Consider the following 15,001-nt stretch of genomic DNA (forward strand, 5'->3'; position numbering starts at 1 on the left):
CCTGGAGCCTGTTTCGGATTCTGTGTCTCCCTCTCTCTCTACACTTGATCTTAGCCAAAAGGCTGAGAACCGATATGTGTCTCCCTCTCTCTCTCTCTGACCCTGCCCTGTTCACGCTGTCTCTCTCTCTCTCTCTGAGAAATAAATAAAACATTAAAAAAAAATTTTTTTTAAATGCTCTTGGTCATGTCCATTGCCGAAAGATTGAAATGGCTAATAAATGAAATCCTGTCTAATGTCCATGAATGATTAAGCACAATGGAAAATAGCATGTAGTCTGTAGAATTGAGACCATAGATATGTATTTATTGGCTCGGACAGCTGTTTATAGTATATTGCGTTAAAAAAAATAAAAGTAACACATGGAAACATTTCCTTAACAATACATGTCTGAGGAAAAGCTGGGAAGGCTGTACCAGAACGGTAAGGTATTTGTACTTTCTGACCTCTTTTTTTTTCTTTTACTTTTGTAAATTAAAAAAAAGGAGAAGAAAAATAGCCTTCAATAGTGTATCTTTCTACTTAGGATTTGCTTCTTAAAAACTGGGACATTTCGAAAAATTAAAGACTTGGTTGGGAAAACCCCTAGTTCTTATCCTGGGAGTAGCATGTAAAAGGCAACACTGTGCATATCTTCTAGAAACAGCTTCCACCCTGCAGAGGTGGATACTGCATGCGTGGGTGAGCTGAATAAGGAATGAAAAAGAGACATCAGCCCAGCGATAAGGAAAACTCAGAAACCGGTTTTGGAGCCTACCAACAAATATTAACATGGAAGAGGGACACCTGGGTGGCTCAGTCAGTTAAGCGTCTGACTTCAGCTCAGGTCACGATCTCACCACTCCTGGGTTCAAGCCCTGCATCGGGCTCTGTGCTGACAGCTCGGAGCCTGTAGCCTGTTTCAGATGCTGTGTCTCCCTCTCTCTCTGCCCCTTCCCTATTCATAGTCTGTCTCTCTTTCTCTCAAAAATAAACATTAAAATAAAAAAAGAAAAAAGAAAGTAACATGGAAGTTAAATAAGAAGTTAAAAGCAAAAAAAAAAGAAAGAAAAATTATTTCAGGAGAAACTAAATGTGTGGTTAAAAGCTTACCATGAATAAATTTTTTTATTTTTGTCTCTGCAGCAGTTTGGCAAAATCCTAGATGTAGAAATAATCTTTAATGAACGTGGCTCTAAGGTAAGCTCTCTCAGCATTAAGTGTGCTTGGTTCCTTTTTAGTTTTGTTTTAAATAGTAAGTAATCAGAAAACTAAAGCTCTTCCTCAAGCCTGCAAAATATCCCAACTTATCTGGCTTGGATTAGATTATCTCTAAAAATAAGCTACCACATGGCCGAACTTTATTCTAGTACTTCCCGGGGTGGGGGGGGTAAGGGGGGGGAGAGGAAGAGAAGTGTGAGGAAGGGGGCGGGCTGTGAGGAGGATCGGGTGTAGGAGACACCAGCCCTTTATCAGACCGAAATTGCCCTAACCTGCTTATTTTAAAGGAAGAGAGAGAAGACTCAAGTGAAATTCTGTGGGAGAATTCTAGTGTGAATTCCAACAGAACAATTCAGCTTTCAAAAATCTGACTTTGAAATGACAGACTTAGAACAAATGTGATATTTCAGCTGTGCGGTTGGCTTCCTCTCTCTTTGGAATAAATTTGACAAGGCGTAAATACAGGGAGTAGTGACTCAGGAATTCGTGGTAAGCTGATTCCCCCCCTTGAGTCCTACCCAGATAAGCAAGCTTTGGTCTGTAGAACCCCGTCAGTGACAAATGCAGTCCGTTGAGTTTTTCACATAAGGATGGCTGTGGTAACGGCACACAATTCGATATAGATCCTCTCTTCGAAGTGCTTTCTGTAGGAGAACTGAACGTTGTAATTCAAACTCGTTTCCCCCTCATAATTTACCATTTTAAATTCCCAATCTATAGGATCTAAAATTTCCATGCACTAACATAAGCAGTTGTGATTTTAGGAATGAAGGAATGATGAAGTCTTAACAGTGGTGTTGTGAAAAATGTTTCATGAACTGAATTTCAGAAAGTTTCATTTAACAGTTTTCCTCCTCAACAAATGAAATGCACCCTACAGGCATAACCAGCTGGGACCAAGCTTGTGAATATTTACCTTGCTATGTTCACTTCGACTTGGATTTTTAGGATAGGACACATTTTGAGTCCGTTTTCCATTTGTTCATCTCTCCCAAACTTTGAAAATAGCCCTTGGCTATGATTTAATCTTGAAGAATGTAATTTGAGAAAAGCTAAATAAAGCAAATAAATGAGTTAATATTTACCTCTTCAATTTCTTACTCCAAATTCATCACACCTTGGATATGAAGAGCATATATCTGCAGAGGTATATATATATATATATATATATATATACACACACACACACCTCTGCCCCATCTGAACAAACACAAACATATGTACTGTTCTAATGCTCCTGATTATTATTCCCTTTATAGAATGCATCCACACTGATAGTGTTTAATTCTGACTGTAATTATTGTTAAATATTAAATAGGTAATCATATTCTAAGCTTCCAGTTTTCGGTTTAAAACAAAAAAAGATTAATATGCCTATGCAGAACTTTCTCCAGCACTTAATTTGGTAAGTATTTTTAAAGTGGAATCTGTTCACCGTGTAACCAGTAAAACCATTTATGCTTATAGTTTCTTCACAGTGGATTCCTGTTCCTTTGTTGTATAGTTTGCTTGTATTTTTTGTGACCTTTTTAGATACAAGGTGGAAAAATGTCAGTGGTTCAGAGATGTATCATAAGTATGTGAGGATTATATGCTATACTACTTACCCAAATTCATAGTTTAAATGCTTATAGTTTTAAGTGTATGCACTTAAACTGTTCTTGACCAGCCTCCAACAGCCCCGAAGCCCAATATGATTTCATTAGGTTCCGGGAACTTGCTCCTTACCAAGAAAATAATTTGATTGCATTTTTGTGAAGCAAAGGAAATTGATCTTTCTTAAGGCTCCTTTCATTGACTTCAAAGATGTGCCTACTACCCAAAATTGTTTAATTTGCCCAATTCAATGGCTTCTCCCCTATAATTTTCACTTTTAAAGGACACAAGCCTTCCTTTCTCTTTGGGGAATCTCCAAGCCTTTATTGCTTCTCTCCAGTTGATGCTGTGCCCTCATGTCCTCACTAGCCCCTCTCACTTTGGGCTGCTCACGACTAGACCATGTACTTGATTGGCAATTGTTCTTAAAGCACAGAATTCACAGTTGCCTGGATCTGCCTTTAAGGACTGATGCAAAGTCTGTCTTCATCCTTTGCCCAACTTCTTAACTGTCATCTGGAGTTCTTTGCTGCACTGGGCTCCCCAGAACTGTTCAGAGACTTGTTCACAGAGATTTATTTTGGAGTCAAAGCCCAGATACCTCTTCTGTATCCACCTAACATAAATTAATAAGTACTTTTTCTGTAAATAAAGTTCATTTTCTCATTTCTTTTTTGTTTGCGGTTGACTGTAAAATTACAACATGCCCTGACAGGAACCAGAGATAAGGAGATTTAAGTGGTCCTAGTGCTCAGTTAAGAGTCGCTCAGTCTTTCTAAGAGTGCTTTTCTGTACACAGATCAGCTTTATTGAATTTTTTTTTCTTGAAGCAGTAATGGAAAAACGAGTCACAAAATAATTCTGAGATAAGTGATCTTTCCACGTAAAACAGTCATCAGTGAAACAATTAAGTAACCACAGGGCTCCAAAGCAAAAAGCAACTCTTTACCGGATCTTCTGTTTTATAATGAGACTGTCAGCCTGAGGTTTGAGAACATGTCCACTTCCCAACACAAGTGAGCATTGCCACGCTGCTCGCCCATCCCACCCCAGCCCAGCAGTCCACTTCCCCAGCAGGCCTGAAAACACGATGTCTTTGTTGTTGGCTGTTTTCTGTATTTCTTGTTCCACCTTCGTACTCTGGATTGGTTTTCCTAGATTATGGAATGAATGCATATCACGTACGTTCATACACACACAAAAATATTTACATACATTATGTCATGTGATTTAAAAAAATTTTTTTTACTCCATACTCCTTTGTAAAAACAAGGTCAGCCATACCTAATTTTCTATGATTAACTAAAACAAAAGGGGACTTTCCTTTTGAACATGTTCGATTAGGATATATGATAAAAAATGCCACTGCTGCCAAAAAATGAACTAATACACTCAGAGTCTAGAAAATGATTACACTGATAGGTACAGCGTTACTGATTCCCCAGATGTCACCGTCATATAACAAAGTATTACTTTGACAAACAATAGAAACATAACATCTTGGTAGAGTGGACATAGTCCTGGTTCATCTAGGGTGGTCCCCGTCTATACCTGCTTGGTTAGCATGATTATCACTCATGTCCCCTTTCTCCCTCAGAGGGTTCCAGTTTGAACAACAAATCATATTGCCCCTCCCCCTTTAGATTCTTTGAGTAACAGCTTTTAAAAAGCACCCTTTTCAAAACCATTATAAAGGAAAAGCATGATTTTTAACGACTAGACAGAAAACAAATATCTCGTTAAAAGAGCATGGTATTCACTAATATTCTCGTGTTTCCTCCCAGTCTTTTTCTCACTCAATCTTAAACAGAACTCTAAATAATGGTTTCCTAGTTATCTAGTGTTCTCTGCTAGATACTTTTAGTGACTGAGAACTTGTTGGTTTTCAAAAAACTCTTTTTTAAGTTTTTATTGAAATTCCAGTTAGTTGACACTTAGTGTAATCAATACTTCCACACATTACCTGGTGCTCATCATGACAAATGCACCCCTTAATCCCTATCACCTACGTCTCCCCCCCCCCCCGCCCACTTCCCCTGTGGTAGCCATCTTGATTTGTCTCTCCCTCCTTTTTCCCTTTGCTTGTTTGTTTTCAAACTCCACATGAGTGAGATCATATGGTATTTGCCTTTCCCTGACTTACACACTTCCCACCATTCCTTTCACTATCACCCAGCCCGGTAACAGTTGGTATTAATTACCAGGCTTATTAAGTAAAGAAATACACACATCCTAATGCCCATATTTTCCATAAAGTTTTTGTCAACGTATTTGTGGTATAGTTGTGGCCTGAAGGGTCATGTGTTATAAATGCTGAATGTAGGGGCCCTTCACCTGTACAGACAATGCCAATTATTAAGTTCACTAAAGGGCTACAAAATAGAGCGCAGCAATGATTATTGGGATTTCCAGCAAGTTTTTAGCTAACCTGTTCTCATTACTTCTCTCAGGTGGATTTCTGGACTGATGGGGATCTTAGTTTGGGTTAGGCTCCAGTTGAGGCTGGAGTTAGGGAAGGTGAAACCTCTAACCCATCCTCAGACAGAAGTAACATGCTGTAATTTCTTGCCCATTTCCCTGGATTTTGATTTCATGCAAAGGGAAATGATTTGTTTCTTTTGAAATACGATCAAAAGACTGTCTTTGAAATTGTACTAACTAGACCTTTGCTTTTCAGTAGAATTTGATAGGTAATGCTGAGGCGAAATGGTTTTCATTATGCTTAAAACTGAATTAACAGTGCATGTATTCCCAGAGGGCTTAAGTTTGTTTTCTTTTGTTACCATCTTGCAGGTTTTAGTTTTATTTTTCTTTTATTTATTTTTTAATTTCTGTGTTCTGGCCATACCCAGGAGAACGTCTGCTTTTGATTTCTCCCTTAAAAGTTACATGGTAAATTTTCTTTCTCATTCTTCTGAGATGGAAAAACTCAAAGATTACACAAATTTAAGAATATTTTTACATCCTGTTGCTTGTTATTTATTGCAGCCTGAGGCCAGACTAAAAAGGTGGCAGTTACTCGGCTCTATTATAGGCCCTTGATGATAAATGGATGTGATAAGTGTATTTTGCAACACTCGGGAGAAGTTTTGAACACAGCCATACTCCTGATAAACACACCATTCCTCAGTTTTCAAAAGACAGCTAAGGTAGCTGGTAAATCACTGATAGAACACTGGTATATTTAAATTATTAACACAGAAGGACTTTGGGAACTGAGAGCCCTAGGTGACAGTATAGAGCATAGATACCTGCATTGGCCAGCACAGTGGCCACAGTGAGCCCCTAAATGTGGCAAGTCTAAATTTAGATCTGCCTTTAGTGTAGAATACACTCTGCTTTCAGAGACTGAGCAGAAAAAAAGGAATATTGAACATCTCACTAATGTTTTTGGATTGAGGTCATGTTGAAATGATAGCATGTTACATGTATGCTATCTTAAATAAGATATGTTATTGACATTGCTTTCATATATTTTTTTACTTTTTTAATGTGGCTAGTAGAATATTTAAAATTATATACGTGACTTGGGATCATATTTCTGATAGCACATGTTAGACAAACATGGCAACATAATTTTTTTTTAATTAAAAAGTGTATGAAAATTTTACTTTTTGTTTATCTGGGTTTTTTTTTTTTGTCTTCTTAAATATCTGAATTATTTGCTCTTGTTAAGAATTTGAGATTAAATCTTAGTTTGACTTTGCTCTTCTGACTGGTTACTATGTTTTCCTGATAGATACATTATATAATCATTTTGAAGCTCTTTAAGGAAGAAGTGTTAGGTTTAAACATAATTTTATTAAACTATTCTTTTCAAAACAAGAGATCCAAGACTTAATGTGAATTAGATTTCCAAGAATGAAGGGACATTAAAACATAATTTCACTTAAGCATATTTTCCTGTTAGTAACTTTTTAAACCTGGATAATCTGGGAACTTCTTTAGCTTGATTCCTGGCACATTTCAAAAATGTTAAATTTTACTGAAGGAATGGTACATTAATTTTTTTTTTCCAAGTAGTGCACCTACCTGGGTGGTTCAGTTGGTTAATCCGACTTTGGCTCAGGTTATGATCTCACAGTTCGTGGGTTCTAGCCCCACACCAGGCTCTCTGCTGTCAGTACAGAGCCCACTTCAGATCCCCTGTCCCCCCTCTCTCTGCCCCTCTCCGACTCAATGCTCTCTCAAAAATAAATAAACATTAAAAATTTTCCTTCAAGCTTTATTTCAGTTAACATTCTTGAAACCCAAATGTAGTTATGTTGATGGAAAACCACCTGTCTAAAGTTTCAGCCCGAGAGGAAATAGTAAAGAACAGTACTCTAAAAATGCTGGTTATACTTTTTACCTCCCTAATCATAGACTTCTGAGATGTATATTTTCTATTGCTTCTAAACAAAGTATCACGAAGTTGGTGGCTTAAAAACCCAGAAATGTATTATCTTACAGTTCTAGAGGTCAGGGTGTTGCAGGGCTGCATTTTTTGGGTGTGGCTTTAAGGAATAATCCATCCACTCCTTACCTTTTCCAGCATCTGGAGGCGGGGCCCGCATGCCTTGGCCTATAGCCCCGCCTCTGTCTTCAAAGCCAAAGATGGCCAGTCCTGTCTTTCTCAAGCTGCTGCACTCGGTCTGATTCTGGCTCTCCTTTTCCCTCTTTGACTTAGAAGCACCCTTGTGATTACATTGGGCTCACCTGCAAAATGCAGGATAATCTCCCTATCTCAAGATCACTAATTTAATCACATCTGCAAAGTCCCTTTTGCCGGGTGAGGTAGTAACATTCACAGGTACCAGGGATTAGGACGTGGCCAACTTTGGGGGGGCCATTCTTCTGTCACCACAGAGCCTGCTTATCTGCAAAGGAGAGAAAGAAATCCTCTTACCTCTGCATCCTATCAGGAAGTCCCAAAGCAGCAGCAAGGCCTTCTTCCTCCTTTATGCTAGGGAAAGATGCCTGTGAAGATTGCTTTATTTTTAGATCTTTGGTATCTAGATTAGCATTTCCTTTGGACTATAAGCACTTCTCTTTATAAAGCGTTTGAAAGTGAAATTTCGTTCCAGAACATTAAAGTCCTTATTGAGAAAATCTTAACACAAGCAGAGTTTGATGTTAAACTTTGTCATTTGCTAGCTGTAGAATGCCCGTGCTTAGGACAGCACCCTGGGTTCTCGTGGGTGTTATTACACCACAGGGGGGGGTCCTGTCACCACATTACAGAGGGGAAGATCACAGAACACATTTAGCAGTGAGATTTGAAAAAGAAAACTACAAGGATTTTAAGACTAATGTAATTTAGTTCATAGGATCCCGAACTTTAGTTTCAAGGCTTCATTTCTAATTTTTTTACCATTAACTGTAGGAAGAAGGCCTTTGTTGAAGCTTGGGTACTTAACATGGTTTGACTCACTTTCTCTACCTTAAAAATGAAATCAGCAGATTTATCCTTCCTACCCCATGGATGTATTTAAAAGACAAGTGTGTGAATGGATGGGTGGGTACATAAAGTCATAATGCTAACACTAAAAACCTAGGTGTCAGTCTCCACAAAACTAGCTTATAATTATCCAGCTACTAGCTTATAATTTATTAATTTGACCCAAGGCCTATAATGTTTGAGGCTCTGAGGATCCGTTGGAGTACGGTGTTAGTACCACTGCAGTGTGAAAGAAAAACTCCTCACCGTGACCTTTCTTGAAAGGTTGTTTTTCTCTATTGGAGGAGGACTCGCCAGAAACGGAGAGCTGGCTTCCCGAGTCCAGCAAATGCCAGCGTGATGACAAGCAGTGCTGTTACTTAGGAACTTGAGATCCAGCACAACAGTGGCCGATGTGGCTCTAACACCCTGGCATCAAAATGTGCTTCTGAAAATGTGTTTCCATTGATATTTTCAACATACTTACGTTCTTAAGGAAAGCATTAACTAAAATTACCCCATAGCACCTCAGTACGTTTAACATTTTCCATCGGCTTAGCACTGCATTTTCCAGTATTTCTGGTGGTTTCCCAGTTACAGGCAGAGATAATCCACTGGGACCCTCCACGGATCGCCACCCAGCCATAGAGTCAGTTAGCATGCAAAGTATCAGAGCCTTCAAAATGATGGGAGTTGCTTTTGTGAAATCTTTTTTTTAATGTTAAAAAATATTTATTTTGAGAGAGAGAGAGAGAGAGAGAGAGAGAATCCCAAGCAGGCTCTGCACCATCTGCGCAGAGCCCAACACAGGGCTCAGTCCCATGAACTGCTAGATCATGACCTGAGCTGAAATCAACAGTCAAGACAGTTAACCGACTGAGCCACCTCGGTGCCCCTGCTTCTGTAAAATCTTCGAGAGCAACGTATACTCTGTACCTTCCCCTTTAAGAACATGTGTTATATGTCATATAGAGGTCTTCATGGAGAGCAGCAGAGCAGAACTTCCTTCAGCAAAAATAAATAACAAAAGGGGCGCCTGGGTGGCTTAGTCGGTTAAGCGTCCGACTTTCACTTAGGTCATGATAGCATCCGACTTTCACTTAGGTCATGATCTCCCGGTTGGTGGGTTCGAGCCCTGCGTTGGGCTCTGTGCTGACTGCCAGCTCAGAGCCTGGAGCCTGTTTCAGAGTCTGTGACTCCCTCTCTCTCTCTCTCTCTCTCTCTCTCTCCTAGAAATAAATAAAACATTAAAAAATTTTAAAAAATAAATAAATAAATAAATAACAAATAAAAGGTTCCAGATTGTCCCACAGTGGAATGTTCAAAGAATGAGAGAGGGACAGTGAAACTGTTGAGAAATTAGCACTTTGCCAGCAAATCCTAAGCATTTACTACTCACAGATGTAAATAGCTTGAGAAAAGAGTGGAAAGATAAGGACAGAGTGCTAGGATGAAACGGATACAGTGCTTGATGAGATAGTCATGCACGTATTATAGTGAATCCTGCTGCTTTTGACATGTTGTGTAATTTTGACCAAGAGTTTTCAAATAAATATGAACATCGGAGTACATGGGTTGACTCCTTGGCTCCTGCTTTGTCTCCTTAACAAAGTAAAGCTGCATATCATTTAGCTGTGTGCAGTACACAAATAAATAAATTCTAACTCAGAGTAGCAACTGCATTGCTGTTTTATGGCATTCTTTTCCTGCCGAATAGTATACAACGGATGTCACTAACCTAGATCTCATTCCCACTGCCTTTGGATGATTCCTTTTTTCCCTCCATACGGAAAATTGCTAATACATTCAGTAGCAGATGTCGGCTTCAACAAATGTATAATTTAGGCAGATTGGGATAAGCTGTTTTCTGGAATTCAGCTGAACCTATTTTTACTCTGCGTGCCAGTCGTAATTGACTGCCCCCTGCTTAGTGATATTTTCATTAGCTTAGATGAACACAGGTGCTCTCGTCTTCCACACCCAGTGCCTACAGAATTGTAGATCAAGCCTATTTTTTAAATTATTCTATCCCCAGAGGAAATGTGGTTATGACACAAGCAATAGGCAAAGTGGGGCAAAAATGATGAGCTCTCCTAAAAAATCTCATTATACAGTGATTGCCCCTAAATATAAGGTTTCATGTAGAAGTTACTGGGGAATGGCAGATTTAATTATGTAATTTTTTTTTAATATTACATAAAGGGACATGTGTCTTAATGGCATGAATTGAAAGAAAAAGAACACTTAAAAAAAAAAAGTTCAGATTCTTGGTGGAATAGTTTGACCCGAGTAACTCTATACCTTCATGTTGGTCTGGCCTCACATGCTTTCTGTTTTATTTCATTATTGTTACTGTTGTTAATTACATTATCATTATTGTTGTTGCTGTTATTATTGCTATTATTATTATTATTACTACTACTACTACTACAGTTCTTCATTCTTTTATTGGATTTAATTTCCCTTTACAAAATATGCATGGACCAAAAACGTGACTTTGGGAGAGTACCGCTAGGATTGCCGATGTCAGTTTCATACTGTGGTATTTTTTTCTCTGTTTACCAAGAGATCAGTATCTCAATATAACGATGCGCATGTTTTCCCCCTTCTCCCGCTGCATGCAGGGATTCGGGTTCGTAACTTTCGAGAATAGTGCTGATGCAGACAGGGCCAGGGAGAAATTGCACGGCACCGTGGTAGAGGGCCGTAAAATCGAGGTGCATGTCTTCAATAATTCAATTTCCGGTTTATATTTTTATTTCTCTCTTTTGTGTACTGCCCCACTTATTTCACATTCAGAACCCTGTCTTGTCTGTGTGTCTGCACACACGTGTATGTGTGTACGTGTCTCTCTGTCCTTCACCTTCTTGCGCTAAACTGTATAAAAGTAACACTTCTACCCTCACCCTCCCCCCCCCCACAGTTTTCAGTTGCTGGGGGTTTTCATTTTGATTTACTTGTGTGTGTGTGTCTATGTGTATTTGTTTTTCATTTACTTTTTTTCCTCCGAAATGTTCATCCTTCTGCTCTCTTGATTTTTTTCCTTTGCTTCAGTTTGCGAGACTCCGTATGAATACCTGTGATCAGGCCAAAATAAAACTAACTTTATAAATGTCTAAAAACAATCCGACTTATGACATTGTGTCCTGTAATGAATCAGGGGTCCGGCCAGTATCCCCTTCTCAGGAGGCCAGTTCGCCTCCATGTGCGTGTGATGAGGAATATAGTAGAAGACCTTGGAGGTTGTGGGGGCGGGGGAGAAAGAACCCAAAACTCAGGGGGGTTTTCAAATATATTTAATACCAAGAATTTCGAACGTTAATGGATAAGATCCTCCAACAGAGGCTTTGCTGGCTGGCTGTTCCTGTGTCCGCATCAGCCGCCTGCTGTTCACCAGCCCTTTGTAACAACGCAGTGAAGGTTAACTGGCCCCTCTCCCCCTTTCCCAGTTTTTAAAAGTATGAAATCTAAAAGCCACCATTTTGAGTAAGATGTCTGCATATTTTGCTTTCTCCCTCCCTTTCCAATGGTTTAGCATTTAGGGCCCTTCACTTGACTCCCTCTTTCCATGGTAACTATACACAATGCTGGCGATGGTGCCCGTGGGCGGTAAGTGAAACAAAGCGCTAGAGAAGAAGCTTTTTAAATTGTTAATTACAAAACAATTAAATAAGAAAGAAAAAGTCCATCTGCCATCTCACATTAACACTACAAAATGTGATTTGACTTGTTCCTCTCCCTTTTCCCTTACCCATTTTATTTTCAATGCTGTTGAGTACTGCCGCCTGGACTTGGGATGTACATACTGTTTGTAGCAGCCTGAGCTGTTTGATTACTGACGTCGTGGTGACTTGTTCCCCCCTGGCACATCTTACTCAGAGTTTCTGAACCCCGAGTTTGGCTGGTTTTATTAATGCACTCCCTGCCCCTACTTCCTTTCCTCTTCCCCAAGCCTCTGTGTGTAGCTCTGACTGTTCTCTCCTTGCCCTTGACAGCCCTCTTTCCTGCCCATGACATGCCCTCCCCCGCCGACTTTCTCTTTTCCCCCCACCCCTCCCCTGCCTTGCTGTTCTCTCTCCCCAAGTTCGGCTCCCATCCTTTTCCCTTGGCCGCTCCCACCCCTTCTCTCTGTTACCTGCAGCTGTCGGGTCTCTGCTGACTGGTGGTTTCTGATTGGTTCTGGCCATTTTCCTGTTAGTGCTTGGCTGCTTTCTGCTCTAGCAGCTAGTGTCAGCTCGGACCCCTTCTGACCCTTGTCTGTGAGAACCTCGCTCTTCACTCTCTCCCTTCTTTCCAAAACTGATTGTGTTTTTCTTTCTTTTATTTGTGTGTGTGTTTTAACTGCATGCTCTCAGTCTCATCATTGTTGTATCCCATTCTTTCTTTTTAAATGTGAAATGTTTATATTATTTGGTGGCTCAAACAAGAGTAAATGGAGTTTCTTTTCCTCGCCAAGGAAGATTTACCACGCCGCAAACCCTAAAAGTCATCTCAAGATGTTTTTTGATTCCAGTTCCCCCTAAAATTGGTCTCTCCGTAACACGGATTGATCACCGCACAAATTGAACTGTGATGTAAATCCCCAGAGGCAAAGAAAGACGTTCCTGCTTGGTGTGTTTTGTAATTCTTTTAAGAGCTGGCCTGTTTTATGACCTGACCACGCGGTAGCACACAGTCAGGTTCAATGGTGACGCGGCACCGTCCTTGCCAGAGCTCAAGCCCGTTCTGACACTGGGGACACTGGGCTGCAGGATTCTGGCTCCAAGCTCCACTGTCTTTTCCTCGTCTCTGTAACATCCGCTCACCCTAGCACCGAGAATGCTCTGAATTAGGCAGTTCTGTAATGAGGGTGGACAGTACCTTAAAACAAAAGAAACATAAGCCTTCTTTCTTCAGTTCTTTTAAAAAAGTGCCTAATTTAAAAGCCTTCTGAAAACATTGTTCTTCAGTGGATAGACCACATTGTCTAGAAAATTCAGAATGGTCCTGATACTGGTCAACATGGGAATATAAGTTCTACTATATATATATACATTTTCTAAAATATTTTTTTACTAACCTCACAGCAAAATCTTAAACATCAAAAATGCTGAACATGAGAACAGGCGAAATCCACAGATTTATTTTCTTATCTTCCTGTAAATCTGTTTCCTGACCCAGTCCTGTTTCAATACTCTGTTTTATTAATGAACTTCAGAGTTCGTTTGCAAACAGAGTTGTTTCCAATGTACTTTTTTCCATAATTCAGAGACTTCTCTGTTTAAGAGACCTCCAAAGCACTTGGCAACTGTATCTTTTCTTTGGAGTGCTCGGTGGTAAAATAGCCCTAGTCTTCCATTTGGAGAACAAGAAACTGCATTTTACTCTTGTTAGCCTCATTTATTAAACACTTTAATTAAAATACTATATATTAATATTTTATATTGCTATATTAATTATTTAAATAAATACTTTCTGAAATTTACATTTGATTAAACTGAGTGCTCTGTTACTGGATGAGCGACTCTGTGTTCCCTAACGTGGTCTCCTCTCTCCCTACCCCTTCTTCCTCCTTTGCATTTTTAGGTGAATAATGCTACAGCGCGCGTAATGACCAATAAGAAGATGGTCACACCATATGCAAATGGTAAGAGATTACACCGCATCTTCAGAAGGATGTCATTTATTCCTGTATTAATATAGGACCCTTCTATACTCATCAGAGAATCTCCATTTCAGTCTTAAGGCAGTTTGTTTAATTGACATCGAAGTGTTCTCTTTACCTAGGAGAATGGTTTGTTTTTACAAATTAGCCTCTTAGAATTAAGCTCAGTTTTTAAGTCATGAAGCTGTAATGGTCTCAGTAGAGTTCATCTGACACTCAGTGTGAACACATCGTTTGAGGTGACCTGTTAACCCAGTGGGGGGGTCCCACTAAGGCCCCCTCATCTTTAGCTGCTGTGGTTGTTTGTGGTGTTAGGCTTGTCCGTGATCGGCGCCCACCAGCGCTCACTTTTCCTACTGATCCCTGCCCGCTCCTGAGTGTAAGTGGCATAATTCTTGACCCCTTGCTCTCCTTTTAAAGGTAACACTCTGGAGATAAATCCCATGGTGCACGCCCGTGCCCATGGGTGTGTGCGTGTTTTCTATTTTCTGTCCCATGACTCCATGTTACATAGTGGGTTTCCTAAATGTTCCTCATTGAGAAGGAAACACTGAATATTTTGCCCAACAAAGAAGAACCCTTCCATCACTTGTCAGTTTAATCTGGATTCACAGCATCTAAATGAGCTGGAACTTGAATTTGAATCTAAGTCTTGCCAGCGGTGTTCACAGGGCCACATGGGGGTGGGGGGGAGTGGGAAGGAGACCAATGAGTTGGGTCTTGAGACTTCCGGCAGTTTCTCATTTTCTGTTGTGTACTTTGGGGTTCTTCATAAAATTTTATCTAGAATCAAGTGGGGTGTTCTCCACTGCTTTTTTGAAAGTTTGAATCTACTGCCAGAGTATGATAGTATGTGCTGGTGATGTCTTAAATCAAGGAGAAGTACCTTAGTCTGTTCCATGATGTCTTCAATCGATAGATTTAGCGCAGCTTTTCAAGCAGATGGTACACATCCGCATAATTTGCATTTATCAGCCTCCTTTATATCTTCCCTACACATTTTATCAATGGTACATCATGTGATACCACCACCTCCCCCTTTACCTCTTGATATTTTTTCACTGCCATCACAAAAACAGAAATTTCTGCAATTTTGATAATAACCCAGTGTCAGCAAATGAGGAAGGACAGGCAAAGTATGT

At 39.8% G+C, this 15,001-nt stretch overlaps 1 protein-coding gene across 14 annotated transcripts in view; it reads left to right on the forward strand.

The window, feature by feature from the left end:
- RBFOX2 (RNA binding fox-1 homolog 2) overlaps positions 1–15,001 on the forward strand; it is a 282,729-nt gene that overhangs the window by 244,082 nt on the left and 23,646 nt on the right. For 12 of the 14 annotated variants that reach the window (XM_039230419.1, XM_039230423.1, XM_039230421.1 and 9 more), the window contains 3 exons: positions 1,126–1,179; positions 10,840–10,932; positions 13,781–13,841. In XM_039230419.1, the coding sequence (XP_039086350.1) occupies positions 1,126–1,179; positions 10,840–10,932; positions 13,781–13,841 (208 nt within the window). The remainder of the gene's footprint in view (positions 1–1,125; positions 1,180–10,839; positions 10,933–13,780; positions 13,842–15,001) is intronic. The other 2 variants (XM_039230425.1, XM_039230426.1) reach the window with 1 other exon arrangement.

This window comes from Hyaena hyaena, unplaced genomic scaffold (genome assembly GCF_003009895.1).
Source record: "Hyaena hyaena isolate Hyena2069 unplaced genomic scaffold, ASM300989v1 scaffold_46, whole genome shotgun sequence".
NCBI lineage: Eukaryota > Metazoa > Chordata > Mammalia > Carnivora > Hyaenidae > Hyaena > Hyaena hyaena.